Source organism: Peromyscus leucopus, chromosome X (genome assembly GCF_004664715.2).
Source record: "Peromyscus leucopus breed LL Stock chromosome X, UCI_PerLeu_2.1, whole genome shotgun sequence".
Taxonomy (NCBI): domain Eukaryota; kingdom Metazoa; phylum Chordata; class Mammalia; order Rodentia; family Cricetidae; genus Peromyscus; species Peromyscus leucopus.
This window is the reverse complement of record NC_051083.1, coordinates 135,745,842-135,772,189: the sequence shown is the minus strand read 5'-3', so window position 1 is coordinate 135,772,189 and position 26,348 is coordinate 135,745,842. Positions and strand designations below refer to the sequence as shown.

The 26,348-nt window shown below is 48.9% G+C and overlaps 1 protein-coding gene across 7 annotated transcripts in view; it reads right to left on the bottom strand.

Annotated features, from left to right (window-relative positions):
* Nucleotides 1–26,348, bottom strand: part of Atp2b3 (ATPase plasma membrane Ca2+ transporting 3) — a 73,881-nt gene that overhangs the window by 31,923 nt on the left and 15,610 nt on the right. For 6 of the 7 annotated variants that reach the window (XM_037199330.1, XM_037199328.1, XM_028888587.2 and 3 more), the window contains exons 2-11: nucleotides 20,352–20,685; nucleotides 14,592–14,789; nucleotides 14,234–14,491; nucleotides 13,684–13,809; nucleotides 12,895–13,020; nucleotides 9,899–9,940; nucleotides 8,338–8,502; nucleotides 7,485–7,699; nucleotides 6,576–6,818; nucleotides 5,258–5,499 (exon numbers count right to left, since the gene is read on the bottom strand). In XM_037199330.1, the coding sequence (XP_037055225.1) occupies nucleotides 5,258–5,499; nucleotides 6,576–6,818; nucleotides 7,485–7,699; nucleotides 8,338–8,502; nucleotides 9,899–9,940; nucleotides 12,895–13,020; nucleotides 13,684–13,809; nucleotides 14,234–14,491; nucleotides 14,592–14,789; nucleotides 20,352–20,559 (1,823 nt within the window). In that variant the 5' untranslated portion in view covers nucleotides 20,560–20,685. Of the gene's footprint in view, nucleotides 1–5,257; nucleotides 5,500–6,575; nucleotides 6,819–7,484; nucleotides 7,700–8,337; nucleotides 8,503–9,898; nucleotides 9,941–12,894; nucleotides 13,021–13,683; nucleotides 13,810–14,233; nucleotides 14,492–14,591; nucleotides 14,790–20,351; nucleotides 20,686–23,204; nucleotides 25,518–26,348 lie in introns of those variants that run through there. The other variant, XM_037199329.1, reaches the window with a different exon arrangement.

The window sequence follows — 26,348 nt, the reverse complement described above, 5'->3', positions numbered from 1 at the left end:
TAGAGATGTATTTGGTGGTCAGGTCTGCTGAGAGCATGGGGCAGGCTGAGCCTGGGGGCAGAGAACCCTGGTGTACTGTTGGAGATTTTGTTTCCAAGGCCCTTGAGGGTAAATGGCAAAAGCCATGTGGGTGAGGCAGAGAGATTTAGGAAAAGAGAAAGGCCAAGACCAAGGGGAAGTATGCAGAATGAGAAGAGGTAGGAGAAGCAGAGATGCTCAGGGGCAAGGCTCATGCTCCTTCCCTACTTTGGGTTTTATACAGTTTCATTGAAATACAAGTCACAAACTATACAATTCACCCATTTAACGTGTATAATTCAACAATTTTTACTGTATCTTTAGATACACACAACCATCACCACAGTCAGATTTAGAATATTTTCATCACCCCTGAAAGAAACCCCACTTCAGACATAGTGGCACATGCCTGTTGTCCCTGAACTCGAGAAGCTAAGGCAGGAGAACTGCAAGTTCCAAGCTAGCCTGGGCTACATGTACAGTGGAGAATCTGTCTCAAAAAACAAACCAAATGGGGGCTTGTGAGATGGCTCAGAGTGTCAAGGTGCTTGATGCCTGCCTGCCTGATGACCTGAGTTCAATCCTGAGGACCCATGTGGTAGAGGGAGAGAACGTGTTGTCCTGTGACTTCCACTTGTGTGTATGTACATATGCATGTGTGTGACACACACATGAATTCACACAAACAAGCAGGAGCTAGAGAGACAGCTCAGCAGTTAAGAGCACTGTCTCCTTCCAGAGGACAGGGGTTTGATTCCCAGCATCCACATAATTGCCTGTAACTTCAGTTCCAGGGGGATCTGATGCCCCCTCTATTTCCATGAGCATTGCATGAATGTGGTGCACAGCCATACAAACAGGCAAAAACATCACATACATTAAAAGGGGGGGGGGCTAGAAAGATGGCTCAGTTGTTAAGAGTAGTAGCTGTTCTTCCAGAGGATCCTGGATCGAGTTCCAGCACTCACATGGCAGCTCATAACTGTTGTAACTCCACTTCTAGGGGATCCAATGCCCCCTTCTGGCCTCCATGGGCACAGCACATACGTGGTACATAGACATACATGCAGGCATAACATCCATACACATAAATCAACAATAATTTAAAATTAAATAAATGTAATAAAAACCAAAGATAACCAAGTAAACCAAAAGCAACCCACATAAACATCAACAGCAAAACCAGACAAATTGGATTTCATCATGATTTGAAAATATTTGTGCATCTACAGACACTATCAGGAGAGTGAAAAGAGAAAAGTATATGTTTGATGAGGATTTAGTAGTCAGTATATAGCAAGGATTTAAAAAACACAATAAAAGATAGCCCAGCTCTTTAGTGTGCTCTTCCAAATGTTTCAACTCCTACCATGAGTCAATCCTAAGTTTTCTTCCACATGACCAGGCATGGTGACAGCAATGGTCCTAGTTCTTGGTACTAGTTTTCTAAACATCCTTCAGTACAGTAAAGGTGACAATCAAAGTGAATTATCACACATATGCCAAGGAATAAAACAGTTGGGTCACATGGCAGTGCCATGTTCAACTTTCTGAGAAACCATAAAATATATAAAATATAAAACTATATTCCAAAAATGTTACCATTCATGTGTGTGTGTGTGTGTGTGTGTGTGTGTGTGTGTGTGTGTTGTGTGTGTAGGTATATGTATGTGTTTGTGTGGGTGTGTGCACGTGTAAGCCAAAGGTCACCTTGGATGTCTTCCTCAATTACTCTCCACCTTACTTCTTTGGACAGGGTTTTTCACTGAACCTGGAGCTCATCCACTTGGCTAGAATGGCTGGCCAATGAAATCCAGTTATCTGTGTGTCTCTTCCCTCCACTGCTGCCCCATCCCTTCTGTCCATGGACCAAGTTACATACCCAACTTTCACATGAATACTAGTCTTCTTTGTTTTTTTGTTTTTGTTTTGAGACAGGGTTTCTCTGTGTATCCCTGGCTGTCCTGGCACTCTCTCTGTAGAGCAGGCTGGCTTCAGAACTCAGAGATCTGCTTGTCTCTGCCTCCTGAGTGTTGGGATTAAAGGTATGTGCCACCACCACCTGGTTGGAATGCTGGTCTCTTTTGCTTGGAGTGGTAGGCACTTTAATAACTGAGCCACCTCTTCAGCCATGGCAATATACCATTTTATATTGCTGTCAGCAACATAGAAATATTCTAATATCTTCTCATCCTTACTAGTATTTAATAAATGTAAATTGAAATTACTAGAAGATCCTATTTTCTACCCAGGAGATCCTACTTTCCCCCCAGTAGAATGGCAACAACAACAACAACAATAGAGAGAGCCTAGAATGCTGTAAGCAGAGCTTAACAGGTAATTCTGGTGGGAACTCAGAGAACTAGAATGCTAACAGGGATACAAACAGTAAAGCCTGTGCTTGCAAGCTTTCAGATGAGAACAAGGACAATATTGAGAATTGGACTAGAGACCATTTGTATTATGCTATGGAAACTATCTTCTTTACACTTTTGCCTATGTCCTCACACTCAGTGTGGTTAAATGTAAGGTGATAGACTAATCTGGTAGAGGAAATTTCAAGCATCCCAGCATTCAGTTTGTGGCATAAGTATTATTGGCTCTTTTTCAGCTGAATTTAATGTCATCAGAGCAAGAAAGAGGAAAGGGCTGGTGAGATGGTTCAATGGGTAAAGGCATTTGCCTTCAAGCATGATGATCTAACTTTGATCCCCATGACCCACATTGTGGAAAGAAAGAACCAACTCCCACATTTGTCTTCTGGTCTACACACATGTGCACACACACATTCTGTTCTCTCTCTCTCTCTCTCTCTCTCTCTCTCTCTCTCTCTCTCTCTCTCTCTCTCTCCCTCTCTCTCTCTCTCAACAAACAAACAAATGTAATATTGAAATTTTTTAAAGAAGACTTGCAATTTTGGCCAGAGAAGATGTGTTATAAAGTTCTAGCCAAGGAGGATGTTGCTGAAGTGATAGTGCCACTTTAAAAGGTCAAGTATTGCACTGATACTATAAGAACAATGTCTGGAGAGAATCTCAGAAATTAACAAGGCCACAGCCACCACAGTTCAGGGGTGTATAAATACAAGCTGCTTTTAAAGACTTTCTAGGGCAGAGTCTTTTGAGAGGACAGTTCCAGGAAGCCCTGCTTGTCCTAATATGTCTAATGAACTGTAAATTTTTTCCCTGGGATGGTCCTACTCATTCATTCAGGGAGGGCCTCAGAATCCACTGCAGCTGTGGTTCAAGTGGGCCCAGATGTAGTTCAAGCTAGTGGAAGACCTTGGCATCCTCCATGTGGTGGTTTTGCATATGTTCAGAATGGAAGACCTGCAGAGTTGTGGATGTTTCCACCTAGATTTTAAAGGAAAGCCTGGGTAGCCATGAGATAGATGTGTGGTCATGTCAGGATCCCTCTAGGTAGTGCACACAGCTGTGAGGTGAAGCTAAAGCTACAGTAGAGATTGCAGGAAGTTAGATATGCTCAGACTATGTAACTCCTGCTGAAGAAAGTTGCAGGAAGTCAGCTCAAGAGGGAGAGGCAAGACCAGAGAGGTAGGGCTGTCTAAGCCCTGTGTAGCTTACATCACATCATCACATGGCTCAGATACCATTGGACATGGAACTACATGATTTAATGCTATGCTGGTTTTCTGTATTGCTTTGGTTCAATCTGTACTCACTGTGCTTCCATTCCTGCCTTTTAGAATGGGAATATTTACTCTGTGCCATTGTATGTTAAAATAATTTGTTGTTTGAATTTTATAGGGACTCAATATGTTCAGCCTTCAAATGGCAGTGAAGTTCTGATAGATAAAGGAATTTTGAGGACATTATGAACTATGATGAAAGCTAGACACAAAGTGAGTGAGACTTTGAACTTGGAATTTTGGAATAGTCACAACATTGAAAAATCATGGGAGTGGACTGAGTGAAGTTTGCATTGTGAGACGGACACGAGCCTTTCTTTGGAGGACAGGGATGGAATGCTAAAATGAATCTATAATGTCTTCCAAAAAACATAGTGTAAACGTTTGATCTTCACTTTCATGCTGTTGGGAGGTGGTGCAACCTTTAAGATGGGGGAATTTTTTAGCCTATTGGTGACATGCTATTGAAGAGATTTGTGGTACTGTGGTCTTGTACTCTTCCTTGTTCTTATCCTAGCCTTTTGCTTCACCACATACTCCTTGCCATGGTGTTCCATTCTGTCACAGGTCCATAGGCAGTGGGGGCAAATGACTATGGACTGAAACCTTTAAAATTATAAGTCTAAGCCGGGCGGTGGTGGCACACGCCTTTAATCCCAGCACTCGGGAGGCAGAGGCAGGTAGATCCCTGTGAGTTCGAGGCCAGCCTGGGCTACCAAGTGAGCTCCAGGAAAGGCGCAAAACTACGCAGAGAAACCCTGTCTCAAAAAACAAAAAAAACAAAATTATAAGTCTAAATAAATCTTTTATGAGTTGGCTTTTCTCCTTTTCTGGTGATGGTGGTAAGACAGGGCCTCCCTATGTTGCTCAGGTTGGTCTCAAACTCCTAGATTTAAGATATCCTCCTGTCTCATCATTTGAGGCAGCTAGGACAAGAGGAGTGTATCACTGTGCTCAGCTCAAGTATTCTAATAACAGAAAGCTGACTGACACAGTGTATACCCCAAAGGATTGAGAATGTGTACTCAAACTTATGCCTGTGCTGTGCTTGAATGATGATAGCACTATTGACAAGAGCCCAAATGTAGACACAATCTGGGTGTCTGAGAATAGATGAATGGCTGAACCAAATGTGGTGCTATCCATACAATGGAAGGTTGTTCAGCCTTCAAATGGCAGTGAAGTTCTGATAGATAAAGGAACTTTGAGGACATTTTGAACTATGATGAAAGCTAGACACCAAAATACACAAAGTACAGAATTGCATTTTTATGAAATCTCTGGAATAGAATGGGTGAAACCACAAGGACAGGTCAGAAGTTGCCAGAGGTAGAAAGGGGGCATGAAAATCTCCCTAATGTGACCTGGGGTTTCTTTTGGGGGTGATGAAAATCTTTTAGAGTTCTATAGTGGTGATGGCTGCAAACATTAGGAATATACTTAATGCTACTGCACTGTATACTTTAAAGTAGCTAACATGGTCAATTTTATGTTAGGTCTACTTTACCACAAAAATAAAACAAGAAATTTTATACCCTTTAGCTAGCCTTCAGCCACCCAGCCCCTGGCTCCTTCCTGTTACCCACTCACTTTTTGAGCAAGATCTCTGAGGCTCCCTTGCTGAAGAGGCGGAAGCTACCATCAGGCATGCAGATAACTGTGCTCATGGACTTGCGGACTGAATTGAAGGTGTACACTTTGTAAAGCTTATCTTCTGGAATCTGCTCCCGTACAGGTTGGAAGTCTCGTTTCAGGTCCAGGACAAAGCCCAACAGAGCACACTCTGTTTTGTTGCCCACTTGGCGTGGGAGAGCGCCTTCCTTCTCTGGAGGCTGTAGGCAAGGACAGTCAGCTTGGCATCAAGGCTCAGAGTACCCTCTGTTCCATCCCCAAGGCTAAGGTTCCCATTCAGCTTTGGCCATCATGTAGCTAGGGGGCAGTGGCATGGAGTAGAGTGAAGCCACCCATATTGACTACACAGGACATGGCCTGGCTGCAACGTGTCCCCTTAAAGGTAGGTTTTCCATCATTTACCATGCTTGGAAAGGACTTCTAGAACCCACCTACCCCACCCAGCAGCATGAGTACTCTGTCATGCCAGGGACAGGAAGAAAGGCAACCAGCACCCTAAAGGTTCCTCTTGAAAGTTCTTGGTCTTTCTTGTTTTGTTGAAATGGGGTCTGTCACTGGCCTGGAGCCCCTGCTTTCTGCCTGTCTCTGCCTCCTCAGTGCTGGAAGTATAAGCAGACTGCTGCATATTTTTTTTTACATGGGTTCTGGTGAGTGAACTCAAGTCTTCACGCTTGTAAGGTAAGCACTTTACTGACTGAGTTATCTCTTCAACCTTGGTTTTTACTTTTCTGTTGTGGAATAATCTTTTTGTACACTATGAAGATGTGTCACTGTGACTGGTTTAATAAAAAGGTGAATGGTCAATAGCTAGGCAGGATTTCCAGGCAGAGAGGATGCTGGGAAGAAGAAGGCAGAGATGCCAGGGATGCAGAGCATGCAGGTTGGGCACTACAGAGATAAAGCCACAAGCCAGAAAGTAAATTAATAGATATGGGTTAATTGAAGTTGCAAGAGCTAGTTAGAAACAGACTAAGCTATTATCTGAGCTTTCATAATTAATACAGGTCTCTGTGCCAATATTGGGAGGCTGATGGTCCTGACAAAAAAGTCCATCTACATTTTTCTCCCCTGCTCTGTGTTTCTTTTTATAGTATGATGGTGCAAACCATTTTTGGTCAAACCTCATGTTCACTAGGCATATTCTTTACCAATACCACTCAGCTACTTTCTCAGCACCCCAAGATTTATGAGTGAGCCTAGTGAGCCCTTCAGAGCAGTTCATGCCATACCACCAGCCCTGCCCCCTTCTCTCATCTGCCCTCCTAGCCCTGCTCACTAGTATTTTGGTGGTGTAGGCACTGTTGATGGAGATGGCATGGACCAGAAGGTCAAGGATCTTGGGGGTCAGGGCGCTGGGAGCTGGAATCTCTTTGTAGTGAGTGTCTCCTAGGTAGGACTGGACCACGGTCATGCGGTTGGTGGTGAGTGTGCCCGTCTTGTCAGAACAGATTGCCGTGGCATTGCCCATGGTCTCACAGGCATCCAGGTGGCGTACCAGGTTGTTATCCTTCATCATTTTCTGTAAAGGGCAAAGAAGGAGTGGGAGATGCTTAGTTGTTTACTCATAGGGATAAAGGCAATGTGAGTGACACTAACAATCTATTTGGTGACCTTGGTCATCTCTGGATTGGGTGGTAATAAAACTAAGAGAGTAGGTATGTAAGATACAAGGGCTGCCATCTCATGGGGAACAGTGAGCTTCCAAGAAGCTAGCTACTTTCTGCATGGCTGACTTGGAAACTATCTGCCAGAGCTCCCTCTCCAATTGCCTGCTACCTCTGTGTTCCTCCACACTCCCCTGGTTCTTCTTTACTCTCCCACTGCCTCCCAGTGTCCCAGAACCTTTTCTGAGGCCCCTGCCTCTCTGCCTCTGCCTCTGCAAGCAGCACTATCTGCCCCCACTTTTTTCTTGGCTCTTCCAACTCTCCCTGCCAGTATTCCACAGATGCCAAGCCCAGGTCTTTCTCAACATCAGTTTGTTTTCTAGCTCCCTTCACTGTGTCTAAGGGATGGGTGGTCACAGTAGGACCCTCTGTTAGGATGTATTAGCAAAGTCCATCTTCCCTCCTTCCTTAGCTTCCCCAGCCTTCCTTAGTGCCCACTACACCTAAGGTGCTTTGATAATATCCCACTCTAGTTTTGTAGTCTATGTGATGGAATTAATTATAAGTAGCAGTATTATTACCTTGACAGAGTAAGCCAAGGAGATAGTGACAGCAAGAGGCAGGCCCTCAGGGACAGCCACAACCAACACAGTGACTCCGATAATGAAGAACTTCACAAAATACTGCACATAGACAGGTGTGCACTCTGCCAGCCACACCCGGCCATCCACGACGAAGGTCTCAATCACAAAGTAGAGGACCAAGATGATGACAGTGATGGCAGACATCACCAACCCTGTCCGGCCATGATGGAGAAGGGCCACAAGAGGTAAGAGGAGAAAAGGAAGGAAGAAAAATTGAGGACAATGTAGCCATGGCTGGCCTGAGCCCAGCCAGGGCCTTTGCAAGGGGTTGATGGATTTGAGTCATTTTTTAGGATAAACAGCTTGAAGGATGACTCCATGAAGTGAGAGGTCCTAGGGTAGCCTTTGCTCCAGTTCCCCAGGACAGTGTAGTGTAAAGAGCAGAAAGCTAAGGGTATGAGAGGCACACCTGTGAGGAACTAGCCACCCTCATATTTTTGGGCTCTGGGCAGCAGGCTCTCAGTAAAGTTGGCTGCCTCTTGACTATGATGTGGCCAGAAACCTTGAATCAGGGAGTCTGCTAAGTAATACATGAATGTGTGGCTTAGGCCTTATTGGGGTGGAGGGTGCTAAGCCAGGATTTGATAGTCATGATTGGCTCTGGTCTGCACCTCTGGCCCTACAGTATATGCCACACTCTTCTGGAATACTATCCATTTCTCTGTACATGAACTTGCCTAGGGCTAGGACAATATTCTGTCCTTTGCATTCACAGCATCTGGAACTGATACTACTTCCAGGAGCCCGCTGTCCTCCAGGCTTCTGGCATTCTGTGTCTGGCTGAACGTACCTGCTTTCCCAATCTGCACAGCCAGTTTTGTGAGCTTCCCTTGCAGAACTGACTTCTCCTTCTTGGGTACGTTGGTTTTCTTCTTTTCTCGCTCCTCCATTTCCCCACCCTCGGCACTCTTCAGGGGCTGCATTTCCATGGCAACAGCCCCATCCTGCTTCTTAGCTGTACATAGAGGAAACCCTTGGCTGAAGTTAGGGCTTAGCAAGGGTAAAGGGGCTACAGAGGGCAATCACAAGGAAAGACATGTCTCATCATATGGGATTCAATGGAGCACTTTTAATTTCAAGTTTTGCAAAGGAAATCTGTAGGCTTCTGTTGCATCCTAAGCCCAGGCCCTCCTGAGGTAGGCAGGCAGTTGAAGTATTGTCCTAGGTGGGACAGACAGATGGTTCTTTTGTGGGAAGGGTGGACAGACACTAGTACAAGGAACTTGTGCACAGACAAGTTGGCCAGTCCAGTAATGTCCTAAATCTCAATACCTGAGAGAAGTCCTGTGGTTGGTCCAAGGAATGTTCTAGAACCAAAATCTGACTCAATTGTCCACAGATATCCAAGCTACCTCTACTTTCCCCTAGAGGACACTAAAGGGCCTTAGTGTATGCTCCTCTTAGCTCAGACACCACTGCTCAGCCTGCCTCCTCCTATGGAATCTGTGGGAAAGACTGTTTTGTCCCTCTTATTATTTCCCTACCTCCCTCTTGGATCAGGTGACTCCTCCCACTCCTTCTTTTTAGGCCCCTCAGATTTCATTCTTGCTGCCTTTGTGGTGGTGACATGGGTGCCTTATCTCCCCCTTTGCCAAGCTTTGCACAGGCTTTGGGCTTGGGGCTCTCGACTACACTGCCAAAAGTAACCCTGTCCACTCCACCTGCTTCCTCTACTCTTCCTAAGGAAGGGGTTGCCTGACCTAGCAGTTGTGGGGGTGTCCCCCAGTTTGTCTTTTTTCTTTTATTCTGCATCCCTTCACCTCACCTGGCAGCCCAAAGCCACTTACGATAGCTCCTTCTTCCTAGCAGCCTTAGGACATGCCAGACCCTGTCTAGCTGGGTCACTCTAGTTTTGAGTCCCTACCTACTGTTATCCCACCAAACAAGGGCTCTAGCCAACAGGATGCCTCCTGTCCCCAAAGCCTTACCAATCTCAGTTATCTTTCAGGTTCTAGCTGACTTCTCTAACCCGAAAAACTCACAGGACTGGCGCCTAGGGATTTTGACAAGTTATTCTCTCTATGCCTCGGTTTCCTTATCTGGCCAAAGTGATCTCAGGGTGTCTATGGGTAATTTTCATACATGGGCAAGTTCAAGCCATGCCGATGGCCTTGGCACTGACCAGATGTTTTCCAGGTGGCTTATCTAGGCTTCATGAAAACAGTGTCTGGTGGAAACTGGAGCATCCTCCAAGGGTGTCCCCTTCACTGCCAAGCCAGGATAGGACTGTGGGGCCTACTCACCTGTCTTTAGGTGCTGCTTCTTCCCTGGCATCAGGTGGCCCCCCCAGTTCCCCCTTCCCCTCCTCCCCACAAGCTCCTCAGCTGCCCTGAGCCATGCACATACGTTACCTCTGGTTTGGCTACTGTCCATTGCCCCATCCTGCTGCTTGCCTACAATGGAAGAGGAATGACAAACACGGAGAGACTTGAGAACACCCATGTGATCATGACATACACAGAAGCACAGGAGAGTAGGAAGAGCTTGGGCACATACAGCACTTTGTAGCTATATGGAGTAGAGGAGGGAAAGGAAAGGCCTGATAGCTGATAGCCATGACTTTGCCTATGGAGGGGCCTTCTTGACTTTCCAGGAGCAAGATATCATTACCTCCCAGCACATATTTACTGCATACCCTCTGGGCTTCCTGGGCCAAGCTTCTACCCAGTGTTTCCCACTGGGCCTTGACCTCAGCTCCACAGTGAGTCTCTAAAGCCAGTTCTGAATGGGCTCTGGGTCAAGTGAAGTAGGTGTGAACAGTTTCTGGAAGGCCTGCTACCTTAAGGGATGTCCTCTTCTTAGATGTTTGACCTTTCAGACCCAACAGGAGGTAATTCCCAAGCTCTGGACCAACCCAACCCCTCTATTCTTTTCTGAGGCCACTATTAGGAGGTGTGTGTCCTTCAAAGGGATAAGGGCTCTGTCTGTTTTAGGGCACATCCAAACTGTGGGTCCAGAGCCACTGTGCAGAGGAGGTCTAAATGTTGGGTATCTAGCAGCACTGGGGGAAGGTGTGAAGACTGGACTCCAGGTGGCCCTGTCTGAAGCCTCAGGTTGGGTACAGCCCATAGTGCTAGTTACTCTTTCTGAGGGTTGCACAGCTCAGGTGACAGAAGAGTTTATCTGCAAGCCACATCTGCACTGGTCCCCATTTAGGGAGGAATCTGCCAGCACAGGATCAGTTTCCACCCAGTAGCTCATGTCACTGGGCAATCAAAGGACAGACAGGGTGTCAGGTAGCTTCTAGGCAATAGGACCATGGTCTGGGGTCCAAAGAATAAGAGAGACACCTCCAGCCATAAGTATGATAAGTATGGCATATATTGTACCCTTTCTGTTCAGGGCACCTGAGTGAGTTGGGGGTAGTTTAGAGGTGAAAGAGATTTCTATCTATCTATCTATCTATCTATCTATCTATCTATCTATCTATCTATCTATCATTTGTGTTGTGTGTGTGTGTGTGTGTGTGTGTGTGTGTGTGTACGTGCACATGCACCCATGTCTCTTATTTTTTTGTGTGTGTGTGTCCATGTCAATGGAGGTCAAGAAAGGACGTCTAGGGCCTCTGGAGCTGGAGTTACAAGTAGTTGTGAGCTTCCCAATATGTGTGCTGGGAAGCAAAGTGAGCATCACTAGAAGAGGTAGCCTGGAGTAAAGCAGAGCAGAGCTGGAGAAGGAGGGACTCTGGAAGAAAAGAGTATGTAGGAGTCATGATCAAAGGCAGGAACAGAAGGTAAGGGTGGCAAGTTGATAGGGAGCAGCTTCAGAGCATGCTCAGTGGGTTAACAGAACCACAGGAGTAAGTGAGACAATAGAAGATGGGGGAACACTGGACAAGATAGATGCTGTTCCCCAGAGTCCCTCAGGGTACTTCTTCAGGAAGTTAGCCTACTCTAATTCCCTAAATCTTACAACCTAGCAGTGTTGGAAAAGTGCAAGCATCCTGTGTTGGAGGGTTTGGATAAAGAATGTCAAGTTTAATGAGGAAGGAGGGACCTAGGCCTAAGCTGTGAAGAATATCTAACAGATAGAGCAGGAGGCCAGGAGCTTGGAAAAGAGCCACCAGGGACACCAGGAAAGTACAGGTGATGTCAGTTCAAGGCAGAGACCACTGTCTTCAAGGGGAGGGAGTGGATTTCCTAGAGGGCCTTATGTGGAAGGGGCTCCCTGTCAACCAAGCAGAACCAAGAGAGCACTAAGCAAGGTTATCTAGCCTGAGGACTCAAGCTAAGCTCAGCTGAGGCCCAGAGCCTACTTATCATTTGTCTGTATATTCCTGGACATATTAAAGTTGTGGGATAACACTGGGAGGAGTTTAGTGGAGACTGGGAATGTGGTGCAGCTGGCAGAAGGCCTGGCCTGCCAACAGCAGGGAGGTGCTCAGACAGGGAGGCACAGGACTGACTGCCAGAGAACAAGGATAATAGAAGCTTCCCAGTGATCGGCAACTGTAGCCCTGTCAGCTCATGTGTCTTGGCTCTCAGGGACAGCGGACCTCAAGAAGCAGCCTAAAGCCAGGACTACTAACTTATCCTTCCTCATGCCAGTCTATCCCTGAATAGTCTAAAACTGATAGCTGTGGCTCCAGGTCCTCTAAGATGAACAGGCATGCATCTGGAAATATCTGCTCCCTAATCACCTGGGGATGTGGGAAAGAACTGGGGATAGATTGCTCACCAGAGCTATGGTGTATGTCTGAGTCACAGAGGAGCAGGGCCTGGTGAAGGGAAGTTCTGTGACTCCACGGTTTTGAGTTCCATGGCTAGAAGGGGCAGTATAGTAGATTCCAGGGCCACAAGGAAGCTGGAGTCTCTAAAAATCCTCTGTTTCTACCCCTTACTGTGCCCAGGGACAGGGCTACCACTTGCTGGAGAGCCTCCCCTACCCCACCCCATCCAGCATCCCCTGGTCCTGGCTGTCATTTTGAGACCTATCCCTATCTGCTCAGGAGACTTCCACTTTGGACTTTGTGACTCCCTCCCCAACCCCAATCTTCCCTATGGAAGTTGAGTACCTTGAGGGTAGGCATGAAGACTCCAGCAGCATCTTTCAAAGTTGAGATAAGAGGTCACATTTCTGTGACCACACTTCATCCCAGGGACAGATGCACCAAAGCCATCAGAGAATAGCTATCTAAGGAAAGCTGCCCCCACATAGGAGTCATTGACCTGCTAGCTCTTATGGAAAATACCAGAAGGATTCTCAAGAAGAATCAGAAGAGGGTGGTAGCTTCCAACCCATCTCCCTGGAGCCAGGTTTGGTCAGCAGGCAGATGAAGAAGCAAGAACAGTAACATAGGAGGAAGCTGTCTCATCATCTCTGGGCACTGGAGTAATGACTGTCTTACCTTTCTTGTCTTTCTTCTCCTCCTCCTCTCCACCAGCTCCAAGCAATGTAAAGATGATGCCTGTCTGGGAGTTCACACCAACAGCTGTTACCACCATTCTTCCAGAACCTTCCATGACATGAGTGCCTAGCAAAGAAACACAGAGGAACTAAGACAGATTTGCACAGCCTGGTAGGACATACTCAGCACCCATAGGGTGGCTTTCAGTGTTTCCCTGAGGCAGGTACTTGTCTTGCAGAAGTCACTGCAGCCGTTGGCACCTAAATCTAGACTGCAACCTGTTTCCAGGCTTGGGGAAGTGAGAATGACCCAGAGGACCACAGACTGTCAGGTCTTTGTCAGAAGCATAGACTGAGCCATTCACAGGGCCCACTAGGGGGCTTCTGGTCTTCCTGTCCAGTTTCATATTACATTTCCCATTAAGATAAAAGTGGGCTGAATGAGAACCTTCTAGAAAAGGAACAAAACGCACACATGGTCATCTTCAGAGTCTATAAGTGGAAGGAGCACAATATCCCAAGCTCCCCTTGGGATATCCCATTCATGATATCAAAGGCCCTCTTGAGCAGGGGAGACCCATTTCTTTGCCCTGTGGCTGGAGCCACACTACCAGGCCTCCAGTGACCTGCTCTGGCATGGCAGTGGGTAGCATTCTCAGACTCCCCAACCAGAAGGGCTATTCAGGGAGACCCTAGTTAAGGCAAGTCCAGCAGGATGGCTTGGCTGGGGTTGCTGGGCCAGGCTTTCAATGTGACCTTATACTGGGCTGGTTGAGAAGGGGATCCTTACCTGAGAGTAGCATAGGATCTTTGTCTGCTGATTTGCGCACATGGTCCGACTCGCCAGTCAGGGAGCTCTCGTCGATCTTGAGGTCATTGCCTTGGATGAGCACACCATCGGCAGGCAGAAGGTCTCCTATAGGCCAGCCCAGGCCAGAACCGAAGGCTATGGGTCCATGGGACCTCCCCACCCTTACTTCCTCCCACCTTCTCCAGAGGAGTTCCTGTCATCTGGGAAAGGACTTGGGGGGGGGGTCTCTTCTTTAAGCCTCTCCCTTTGAGGAGGATCATCCACATAACCATGTCCAGTTCTCAAGGAACAGGGGCAACATTTGTATCCTATAGTAGTAGGAGACCTCTTCAGAGTGCTTCCTGTGGGCACTGTTGTGTCTCAAACTCCTTTTCTGCCCCTAATCACACCCCCTGTGCTCCAATCTCAGGCCCCTGTGGGTGAAAACACACAGACTTCTGGGGAAACAGTCTGAGCTGGGGAGGTTCCTCTGGCTCACCCTTCTCAGAAATGGTATTCAGGCAGGGTGGATGAAGATGGGCACACTTACCGTATTTGACCTGGGCAATGTCCCCTACCACCAGTGCTGCCACAGGGACCTGGAGGAGCTGCCCATTTCGGATGACAGTAAACTTCTGTTCCTGTTCAATACGGCTCTGAAGACCTCGGAACTGCTTTTCCTTGCTCCAGTCATTGAAGGCCGTGACCAGCACCACACAGATGACAGAGAGTAGGATGGCAGCCCCTTCGATCCAGCCAGCCTCAGCCTCTCCCTCGTCCTCTGCCCCACCAGACACATTCCCACAGGCTGTGTCCAAGGATGGAGGAGAACATAAAGGAAGGAGAGGTGAAGTCATGGGAGCCAAGAGCTGGGAGCCCTCCTTCTATCTCAGAGCCTCGCCCCTCACCTTCACTTTCCTCTCCAGGTGGTGCATAGAAGGAGAGGCCCAGGGAGACGATGGCAGCCACCTCCAGGATGATGAGAGTCACGTCCTGCAGGGCTTCCCACACCAGCTGCAGGAAGGTCTTGGGCTGCTTGGGGGGGATGAAGTTCTGCCCATAGATCTGCCTGCGTTTCTCCAAGTCATTGGTGTTGTCTGCCAGGCCTACACAGTGTCCCGGGAAAGTGGCAGAAGCACAGAAGAAGATGGTACAGGCTAGCCTTTGGTACCACAAGCATCCCTGACTAAGCTGCTGCTGCTGCAAGAGTAGCCCTTGGGGCTCTCTGACTAAAGCCTGCCTCTCTAGAACTGTGGAGCAGATTCTTAGAGAAGGCAGAGTGGTACAGGCCTAGTGATATAAGCCTTTCTGCAGACCCAGGACTAAGCATAGGGGACCAAGCACAGCCCTCACAGGGAATACCCAGCCTGAGGAAGGGATGGTAACCCAGGAAAGGGGGTTATCAATTTCCTGATGCAATTAGAAGACAGTAGGCCTAGGGAAGGAGGCCTTGGGACTGTGGTTGTCTCAATTGCTGAAACATTAGCTCACACCATGCACCTTCCATGTCTGCTGTCACTTCCACGTCCAAGCTATCTTCGAGGGATGCTTGCAGGGAAGTGATAACACCCAATAAAGGAAAGGGCAGCTAGGACCCAGGAGGACACTATGTGGCCAAGGGTAACTGAGACAGGAGCAGAACAGAGCACCCAGTGGCTCCCTGGGTTGTAAGTGGATAAGGAGGTGAACCAATATCTATGTGGCTTCAGTAGATTTGTGGGGAGGTTGCCAATCAAAGTGATCCAGGTAATATTAGCCCACTTTCACCCAAGAGCCAAATAATTGGCCAAGGCCCTCTCCAAAGGGATTGGACAAGCTATCTGTCTCCTAACACTTAGATTCCATGTCTCTTTCAGAGTGCTGGTCACTTAGCCCCATACAGGCCTGAAAGATAGGACTGTGTTTGAGACACTGGCACTTTGAAAATGAGGCAGTCTCGGGACCTTGGCCACCCCACTGTATGGTTTACTGTTTCCAAAGACATTCAGAGGTATCCAGCCTAACCTGCAAAAGGGGCAAGGCACAGGGGAACATAGGACCAGGGACATTGGTGTGTCCAGAAGCATAGCTGTTGAGGAAGATAGAGCAATGTCTTCTGGAAATGGATGGAGGCCTACTTTCTAGAAGTTTCTCTGGGAAGGATCATAGAGAATGAGTGTGAGAGCAAGTTCTTAGGTCCAAAGACCTACATAAAGAGGCTGTCTTATGAAGAGAAGAGGGAGGCTTGGGAAGTCCTTCAAGGTGGAAGTATAGGGCCTGCAAGGAGAAGCAAAGGCAGAGGTTTGTGGCATCTCACCCCTAGGTATGGCCTGGGGAACTGATTCTCTAGGTAGTGCAGGGAGGCTGCTCCACAGTGGGGAAGGAGGGACTCTGTTTACCAGTTCCAGAGGAGGCTTCTGAGACTGGAGTTTGAAAGGACCAGCACCAGGAAAGGAAAACAGAGTTCCTCAGAGGCTGAGCTACTGTGACACAGAGTTGAAGTGAGGATGACCCAAGGTCTGGTGCCCACAGTGCCCAGGAAGTACCCAAGCAAATGGCTCCCCTATACCTAACACCTTCTTAGGATGAGAGATGGGGATGGCTGAGGCTAAGGAGATTGTCAGTGGTTCATGCAGAGAACAAGGAGAGGAAAGGAAAGCGAAGTTCCAGCATAGGCCCTCTTCGTCCTAACTTGAGACTCCTCAATCAGTGCAGGATCCAGGGGCAGAGAAGGCCTTAACTCATGGCTCCAGGGCCCTTCAGGTCATCTCCATATAGATCTCAGACCAGTGAGAAATTGCTACACCCTTATCCTTGGTTGGCAAACTTCTGTGCAGGATGATCAGTCCCTCCATAGGTTCACGCAGGACTCTAGTGCTATACCCCAAAGGGACCAGCTCCACACTGACACCTAGTGGATGGATGGCAGCTTGAAGCTTCCACCAGTCACTGGCATGGCTTCTACCACCTGCTGAAGGAGCTGGGTGGTGAGCAAAAGGGACATCTAGTCCACGGAACATGCATAGCAGGCTGGGTTTAGGAAGGCTCATAGGACTCAGCCCCAGATCGCTCACCAATAAGGAAGTGCTGACAGTGGACCTTCTGCAGAGGATCAGGGTACAGCCTGAATGAAATGGAGGGACTGACAAGAGCAAAAGTTGCAACCAGCACAGCTTTGGCACGTCCACACCATCTAGCCACACGGTATCCTTCCCACACAGAAGGGCTGCAGCTGTCCCTGCCTTTCTCTCCCTGGCCTCATTGAGCCTGGGCTGGGCTGGCAGCTCAGATTTCTGCTACGGCCAAAGGCCTCTTTCTGAAGGCCCACAGCTTTCCCAGTAGGGTGTCTGGGAGACCTCAGCCTCTGTGGTAGCAGTGGTGGGGGTAGGGACCAAGCTGAAAAGGCCCAGCCTTTCTTCTAGATTGAGCCTTTTCTCCTTCAACTGCAGGAGCTATGAGAAATTCAACATTACAAGAGATGCACCAGAACTCTGAATTCCTAGACACTTGGGGTCTACATTGCCCTTGGCCTGGAGCCCCCACAGAGGGCAAGTGACTCGTTCTAGCTTCTAAAAAGCCTGAGTCCCATGGCATCATGTGACTCTGCTTCCTGACTGTCCTGCTTCACATGCCCAGATTGTTCCTAAGGCTAGTGAGGCCTTTAGTCCCTTTCCCCCAGAGGAGTCTCTGTTCCCCTCCTCTGCCTTGCCCTTGGCCTTGGATCGTCCTTGCTACTGCAGCAATGCTCCCGCATCCCCTTTGCCTGGCAAAGACTGGCAGTTGCCTTCAGACTGACCCTGAAGCCTTGGCCTTTCTGTAGGGTTGAGACCAACAGCTGCCACGACTGCCGTGGTGCCATTATTTGTGTGTGTGGTAGAGAAGGCAGCTGTGGCCCCTTTTGTTCCCATGCACATGTCCACCCAGCAGGCCCAAGACATGGGGACAGAGGCTGGGTGGTTGGCATGGACACAGATGGGCTTTTCACCCAGAGCAGAGTCCAGATACCATCAGAATTGGATTAGGACTACATTGTGTTGGTTCTCAGCTAATTGGCCCCATCCTTTTTGTGGCTGCCTACAGAGAGTAGATAAGACAGGGGCAGGGTGCAGAACCCCCTAACCAATCTACCCTGAAGTTCCTGACCAGCAGGCAGGTCCTTCCTCAGGATGGCTTCTGGAATTCTTCTGAATCTCTACAGAGGCCGAGAGATGAATGGATTGGTGCAATACCTGCCAAAGTCCCCTCCATCAAGATGCCAACATACCTACCTGGCCCCTTGTCCTCTTCTGGGCACTTGCCCAGAGGATTGGCATGGGGCCAGAAGTGCAGTTAAGTCTACCCCTCCTACTCAGAAGGCCTGCTGAGGAACCTGCTTGCTCGAGGCTTGCTGTGCTGAGGAAATGGGGGAGTGAGCATCACCTGCTCCTGGCCCCAGACAGCTCGGTCCTAGGAGCCTAGGGGGAAGGGTTGGTCCCTGGGCTGCCATGGGGACCTAGGGTCTCAGAGGCCTGTTAGGGGCTGAGCCATCCACCTGGGCACCTGCCCTTCTCCATGCCCACCCCATTTACAGGCACCAGATGAGCTTTGGAGCTCTGTGGCAGAATCGGGCAGGTTCCCAGAGGCCTTGACATTTTAAATATTTAACAAGGCCTGACAGGCAGAGGGAAGAGCTGCCAGCCAAAGCCCATCTGCTTCCTTTGATCTGGGAGAGGCCAGAGCCCTTGTGGCTAAATGGCCCTCTACCCCAGCCTTTTCAGAGGCCCCACATTCTCGGGGGGGGGGGTGGTGGTGGTGGTGGCGGGGGTGGGCAAGGAGGAGGACGGAAAGAGATCCTTTGGCATGAAGCCCAGCCATCTGCCTTGACATAATGCTGCTTCAGGCTGGTGTATGTGTGTGTGTGGTAGGCAGGCTGAATAGGCTATCAATGGGTGCAGCAGCTCTACATCTCAGTTCAGGAAGATCCAGATGGCCAGGGAGGCCACCATACCTGGAGTTCTTAACCTGGCCCATGGGCCTGCCTTCTCCTATCTCTAATGCTCCCTTGGGGCCATGCACTACTTCCTATGAAGTGATGATGCTTTCTTCAATCTACTTGGGGCAAGGCTACAGTAAGAGCATCTGGTGTGTGCCCTAGAGGCTTTGAATGGAGGCAAGGGCAGAGCAAGGAGGCTTGAGGCGATGAGCATGAGTATTGTAACTAAAGGACTGATTTAGAAACAAGAATGGGCAAGGCCTGGTGATAGGCTGGACAGAGGAGCCAGGGAACAGGAGGAACCCAGGTGGTGGCTAGGACTTGCAGGACTGGGTGGATCAAAATGCCACCACTGAGATGGGTGGCTGATAAAAATCAATCAGCACTTGCTGGGAAGCAGGCCTGGCATCAGATTGGGATAGCTCCAGCAATCCTGCAAGACCAGTGTCAGATGAGCCATAACGGGTTCCAGCTCTTGAAATCTGGGGCTAGATTGGTCTCTTTGGGAACCCTGGTCTCACAGAAGACCCCAGCATTCAGAAGTTGAGGACCCAAGATGATACTCAGACCTGCACTCTAGATCTTCTAGAGGACTCTCACCATGTTTTTTCTGTAGACGCTCACTGGTATAATACTTGCACTACCTCAGGCTTGTACCTTTCTGGGACAGCCTGTGACTACTGTCACTTTGTGCGTGTGTGTGTGTGTGTGTGTGTGTGTGTGTGCGCGTGTGCGCGCGTGCGCGCGTGCGCGCTCATATATGCTCATGTATGTTTATGACCAAAGGTCAATGTCATATGTCTTTCTCAGTTGCTCTCCACCTAATTGTTTGTGACAGAGTCTTTCATTGAAATTAGAGTTCACTGACTGGCTAGACTCGTTGATATACAAGCCCTATGGATCCCCCTATCTCTGCTTCCTTGGTGCTGCGATTACAAGAACACACTCCATGATCAGCTTTTTACATGGGTGCTGAAAAACTCCAATTCATGCCCTAAGGTTTGCACGGGAAGCACTTTACCAACTGAACAATCACCTCAGTCCCAACCACTGCCACTGCTAATGGTACCATATGACTACTGGGCTCTACTCTTTGTCTGCCATTCCCACAAGATTAAAATGTCTCTGTGCCATCCTTATGTGAATCCTCCCTTCCCATGGAGAGGACCCCTGCAACTTTAGCCCCAGAGGGCCTCCACACTGCATTCTCTTATTTCTGGTTCCTCTTAACTGAGCCCAGGTTTAAACACATGAAGTCCAACTATATAGACAGAGGCCATGGTTTCCTCCTCCTCTGGTAGGAGACAGTTGATACTGCTCTGTTTCTTGAAAAGAAGTCCAGAGTTTCCATTTGGACCCTCCACCTTTAGTGGTTCTCATTTACCCTTCCCTTTCTTTTCTTTTTGTAGGGTGGAAAATGACTGATCACATAGGTGTGGAGGAGGGCTCAATTCAGACCCTCAGAATTTAGTTGCACAGAGGATGACAATCTCCCCCTGCACAAGGCACCTTCCAGTCAAGACAAAGTGGCTGAGCAGAGGGTGACAATCAGGGTGCCAGTTTCTGTGTCCTCCAAGGGTCAACTATGCCTTATCTCCACGGAGTCATTCAAGGCAGTCATAGCAGCAGCACCACGGAGCCCCAATTGTGCTTCAGGGGTAGGGCAGACCCTGCATTCCTGGGATATCTCTTTCCCTGCCAAACGCAGTGGACTTACCCTCAGTAGGCGAGGTCTTCAGCCTCCTGCACAGCCCGCTGACATCTCCATAGGCTTCCTGGATCTTCTGCAGTGCTTCGGCACCTCGGAGCTCCATGAGGCTGCGTAGCTCTGCTAGTGTGCACCCAAAGCCACCCACATGGGGCACTTCCCGCTGCTGCTGGGGCTTGGGGTGGAACTCAATGGAACTGTTCGCCATGTCACCCATCCTGTCTGTCAGGCCTCCTCACAGGTGCAGCTTCGACTCAGTCGTAGCTAGGGACAGGTGGCCACCTAGGATCCCAGTGCTGAGGTGAGGCAAGGTGGTGGTGGGAAAGAGGCTAAGTGTGAACACCTGGGGAGAAGGAGGCAAGAAGAGGCCAAGGGTCTGGTTGGGACAAAATGAAGGCCCAGGATTTGGGGGCTACTCTACCCATCTTCATTCACTGTACAAATTGACCTCCCAGGTCTCACCCGCTAGACCAGTCCCCCTACTCCTGCCTATCCTGAGCACCCAGAGCTAGAGGGTTTGTTAGGTGGTGAAGCAGGGAGTGGGGGGCCCTTCTGCCACCAGCACCAGCCAGCTCTCACTGCCTCTCTGAACCACTTGAAAACCCATTTGGAAGTAAGGCAATACATTTGGGGTTATCAGTAGCTACTCTTGCTTCATATGCACAAGAGATCAGTGCCCATCACCAGCTTCTTGCTTGACCCTCTCACCTTACTTCCTATTCTTGCCTGAATAAGACTTGCCCAGTGCCACTTCCATGTTCTAAATCCCCAGAACTCCTCAATGGCTCAGGCCTGGGCTGTGCAGGGCTCCAGGGGACAGACTGAACCATGGAAAGGACCAGCTGCACTCCTTGTCAAGGTTGACTGTGCAGGGTGTTTCTGCAACCCTCAGGGTACCTGGGGGTGGGAGGAGGCCCAGTGGCAAGTGGAGAGCAGAAAAAAGGGTGAGGGAGGGAAAGAGGTAAGGAGGAATAGACAGGTAAAAGAGGGTAAGGATAAGGGGAATCAAAGTGGAGGGGGCTGGGATAGGGCACAGAGGAAAAAGTCCAAAGTAACTACAGGCCACTAGTGACTGCTGACACCCTGCTCTCTAGTGTATTGCTATCACACCCTGATGACAAAGAAGCTAAGGTCTTCCTTTCTGAAAACATTCAGCTGAGTGTGGTGGCTCACACCTTTAGTCCCAGCCCTTGGGAGGCAGAGGCAGAGGCAGGCGGATCTCTGAGTTTGAGGCCAGCCTGGTCTACAGAGCAAGTTCCAGGACAGCCAGGGCTGTTACACAGAGAAACCCTGTCTCAAACAAACAAACAAACAAAAACAAAAAACAAACAAAAAACCCAAAACAACAACAACCCAAAAACAGAACAAACAAACAAACAAACAAACAAAACCATCCAGAGCACTGCCAGGTCATAGCACCTTCGCCTTTTTAGGGCTTCCTGAGGCTGTTGGCTACCCTCTGCAACAGCGCTCCTTACCTTGCCTAAGAAAACTGCTGCTCCCTCTAGTTGCCATCTGCACCCTTCATGGGCTCTGACAGTAGGGCCATTAGGACCTACTGGACCTGTCCTCTTCCTGCAGAGCCATGTGCCAAACTTGCCACATTTGTCCCCCGGAACTGAATTATTCTCAGAGCATAGGGTTTTGGCCTTTATATCGGCAAACAACCCTCCTGGCAACATGCTTGGCTGTACTAGACCTCTCACCTTTGGGCAAAAACTCTTGGCTCAGAACAATACTCTCAAAAACCAGAACTCAGACATCCATCTAGGTTTCTTATCTAGAACCACCCATGGGGAAAAAAATAACCCAAAGCCTAGAAGAAAGGGAAAAAAGGCCCTTGTGCTGCTAAAATAGAGGTGGTTAACTCCATGGCCGTCACTATCAGGAGGGCCTAGTGGGTTAGATCCTTTGAGTGCTATGGGGTGCCATGAACTGAGAATATCACATCTAGAGGAAGAGCAGAGGCATTGGGGGGAACATTCCCACACATGCTCTAAACATGAAGACTTCAGCTCTCAAGAAAAATTGTGTGTGCCTATCTGCAAGGTCTGGTGGGCGGGGTGAGGGGCACTTAGAAAATGTCCATCCCAATTGGTCACCATTTTACAGTTTGGACACCTGAGTAATAACTGTTTCATCACTTTCTACATGGACCAGGTTTCACTTCTGGAAGATGTGGGATGAAAATGGCAAACACAAGATGACTTCCCCATCTTCTCTCAATCCTGTGCACCTATCTCCCATCACTTTTTCCAGTTGGTTATCTACAAAATATTTCTTGGGCATCTATTACATGGCAGGCAGTGACATTTTGTGCTAGAGGTGGACAAAACTAAACTAATTGCTTTTCTCTGTGTGGCTAAGCTATAGAAATAAGGTTCAATTCAGAGGCCCAAAGCCCTGGGGTTTCAGAGAAGGCATCTAGGAAGAACAAAGGGAAGAAACAGCTAAGCAAGGCTGGGGGAAGGCAGGGACTGTGGTCCTTCTGCTTGGTTGAGCAGCAGCAGCCAGAAGCACTGGCTGGGGATGGCAGGAGCAAGCAGTGGGCCCACAGGAAGCTGGGCACTCTGTGACTTTGCCATGCCAACAACCTAGGAGGGGTGACAAATATCACTCTCTTGTCAGTGCAAGAAGTAAAGACTTGGTTAAGAGAAAGGACAGAGCCAGAGGAAATTGAGACTGCTGCCTCAAGGTAGCCATGTTAGCTTTTCACCAGTCCCTGCTTCCCCAAACCCTACCCCAGGTGACCTTGCCTTAGGATGATGTCCTTACTACTTGAAGGTGTTCCTCCTCCCCTCCTCTCTCTGACCAGTGCTCCATTGCTCCCCAAAGTCCCAGTGCATAAGCAGCTGGATGTACCTGTCAGGTTTGAGTTCTGTCCTCTGCTTCTGACACCCTCAGCCTGCTGGCTGCTGGAGAAGATGAATGGGTCTGGTTTGTCAGGGTAGACACTGTTTTCAGCCAGCACAGCCCGCCCCCTACACCAGTGAGTCAGCTTCTCAGTCCCTAGTCAGGCAAGGCTGCTAGGAAAGGCCAGATCAACAGGGCTATAAGTACCCAAGTACTGGCAAGTGGAAACATGGGAGAATCCTTCCTCATTGGCCCTGAAGCCCTTTCAGCCCTTGTGGAGGGGTGGCCAGTACTTGCCTCAGGCTCTGACGCTCTCATATACAAGTTCTCAGTACTACATTCACTCACCCCAAGCTTGAAGCCTCAGGGCTCCATCTGAGAACCTGCATGTCCCCAACTGAGTTGCCTAAGGACTCCACAGGGACTCTTTGTGAAAGGGAAGCCAGATGAAGGATTTTACTCCTTGGAAGCCATTAATCTTTTCAACCATTTTGCCCACCTGGAAATAGGGGTGCTCTTAGGCTTGAGGTGTGAAGTGAACAGCCTATTGGGTGAACTCTGAGATGGGTGCATGTTCTTCAGAGCAGGTACCTGTAGGTCACTACTACAGTCACCCAGACCCAGGAGCCCTGGAGGAGGACGGGGCTCCCCTAATGTAACTGAAGCATTTTTCTCCTCCTCCTCCTCCTTGTCCCTGACCTGAAGTGTAGAGGTACTCCTGATTTCGGAATGCTGTCATTGCTGAAGATGGCTGGACCTTCGGTGCCTCATAGTAAGGACCCTGGGTAGAGAGGTAAAGCCATTGGTTTGATGAACCATATTACCTCCCTATAGCCAGAGGGGCTGGAGCTCATAGCACCCCTGCTCCTGTGTGACTATTCAGGTGTCAAGTCGTCCTCCCCACGTCAGTATCCCCCAATACCCTGACTACCAGTCGTGGCTGGCTCCCTTTTCCCCATCTTCCACTAAGCAAACGTGACATCCTGTCTGCCAGCAGAGAGATCTCCCTTCGGGCTAGCAACTAGTGGCCACGCTGCCCTGAAAACTACTTCCCCTGGCTTGGGCACCATCACTCCAGGAAATTCTTCCTATAATCCACGATTGGTTCTGCCACACACTGTTTCACTCTCCAGCCCCAATCAAGAAGACCAAATTCCTTCAAAGCACCTTCCAACTCTTCCTCTGCCCTTGGCCTGTTCCCCCACCAGCCTACCAGTGGCCATCACTCAGTCTACCAGAGACCATCTCTGAGCTCCAACAACACATCCTTCTCTCTCATCACCACCTGCTGACATCCAATGGCTTCCATTAGTCACAGTTCTCTAGAATGTATTTACCAGTTTGTTTTCCAGTCATAATTAATTGCTGTTGAGCCCAAGATCCCATGATCCATTACTACTTCGCAGAGCTGGGCATAGCCACGAACAGAAGTACCTTTACTTGCATCCTTAATTCCTTGAGACACATTGTTGACCACTGAGTTGCCAAAGTGCACTGAGTGGTCTATCCCAGATGGTGATGGGGCTGGAGGAATTAGTGACTGGGCACCTGGTCTACAGAGAAGGATCTTGGAGCTCTAGAAGGTGGCAGAACTATCCTGGACAGCATGAAGCTAATAAATGTGGTTGCTCAAACTTTCCTCATCTTCATTTACCCAACAGGCCACAGTTCAGATAGAAGGCATCAGTTAAGAGGAGGCCCCCTTTGAGTGACTCTTGGCTGCTGTAGAAAGCAGAAGGCATATTCTCTTAATCCCTGGGTTGTTTGTAAACCTGGATGATGGCCTCCTCCAGTTTTAATAAGGACAGAAGCCATCACTGAAATGGCCAAGAACAGAAGTGACCAGGCCTATCAGTTCTGTAGGCCTGATAGAGTTTCTGGCCTGGGGTAGCTGCGGAGAATGGCCTGTAGGCATCAAAAGGGCAGGGAATGTACCATTTCTGTGCTCTTTCATCTTTTAGACCTTAATTGGCTTAATTGAATTGAGAAACTCCTCAGAGGGGCACTTGAACTTTCTAGCATTTGCTCCATCCTGGCACAAATTGGCCAACATCATGGGGTAGAGAGAGAGCAGAAACCTGTATTTGGTTCCCTGGCTTGGCTCACTCTCATAGCATGACTGTCAACAGGTTGTTACCTCAGAAGATAGTAGGGGTGTTGAAGACAGCACAAGTCCAGACCCATCATACAGATGCCTTCTGGACTCTTCCCCCTAGTAAGGCCTGGACACTTTAATCCCTTCAGATACAAATGGGGCACCTACTCTTCCAGTGACTCAAATCTGCTTAACCAGAAAAACCTTCCTGGTATCTCTCTCTCTCTCTCTCTCTCTCTCTCTCTCTCTCTCTCTCTCTCTCTCTCTCCCTCTCCCTCCACCCCATCGCTCTCTCACACATACCACCTTAAATGGGTTCTCTGCCAGCTCCTTCAATTTAATATGTGTGTGGTTCCCCTGACCCTAGACAGCCTGTGCCCTTCAGGAAGCTGTGCAGTTCCTGAGGGAAGGCTCCTCTGCTTCTAGGCTTCCTCTAGTGACACCACTCTTAACACTGAACTTTGAGTTGTCAATATCCATGGGATAACAATACCTACAATACCCACCAACCCTTGCTACAGCTCACTATGCACAACACCTGTTTCACAAAGGGGGAATTAGGGCTCAGTTGGGACCAGAGACCTCAGGCATCAAGTGCTTGTTTGATGGCCAGAGGTGAGTCCCAGCCGCCCATACTAGGGCACCTTGTTGCTACCCTGAGCAGCTTCCTTAGTGGGTTCAGATGGAACCCTTTGGTCTACTTGCTTTGTGAGGTTTCACAGCCTCATGTTCAGAAGGGTCTAGGAAAAGAGAGCAAAGTCCACTGCCATCTCCCACGTCAGAACTAAAAAAAAAAAAAAAAGCATTAAAATCAAGTTAGAAACAGTTCAGGGCTGTCCTCACCTAGCACCGAACAAGTCTGTGGGGACACATGTCCCTAGTGATGGGGCATCTAGCCACCAAGTGCTGCCACTGTTCCTAGGGTAGATACAGCTGGATCCCAGCACCAGCTGCAGGCCAAAAAGTCCCAGTCCCAAGGTTTTTCCTAGTTTCTGGGCCCTGAGTGATCAGAACAGTTCCCTTACACAAATCAAGTGTATGGTGCCTGGGCTTGCCAA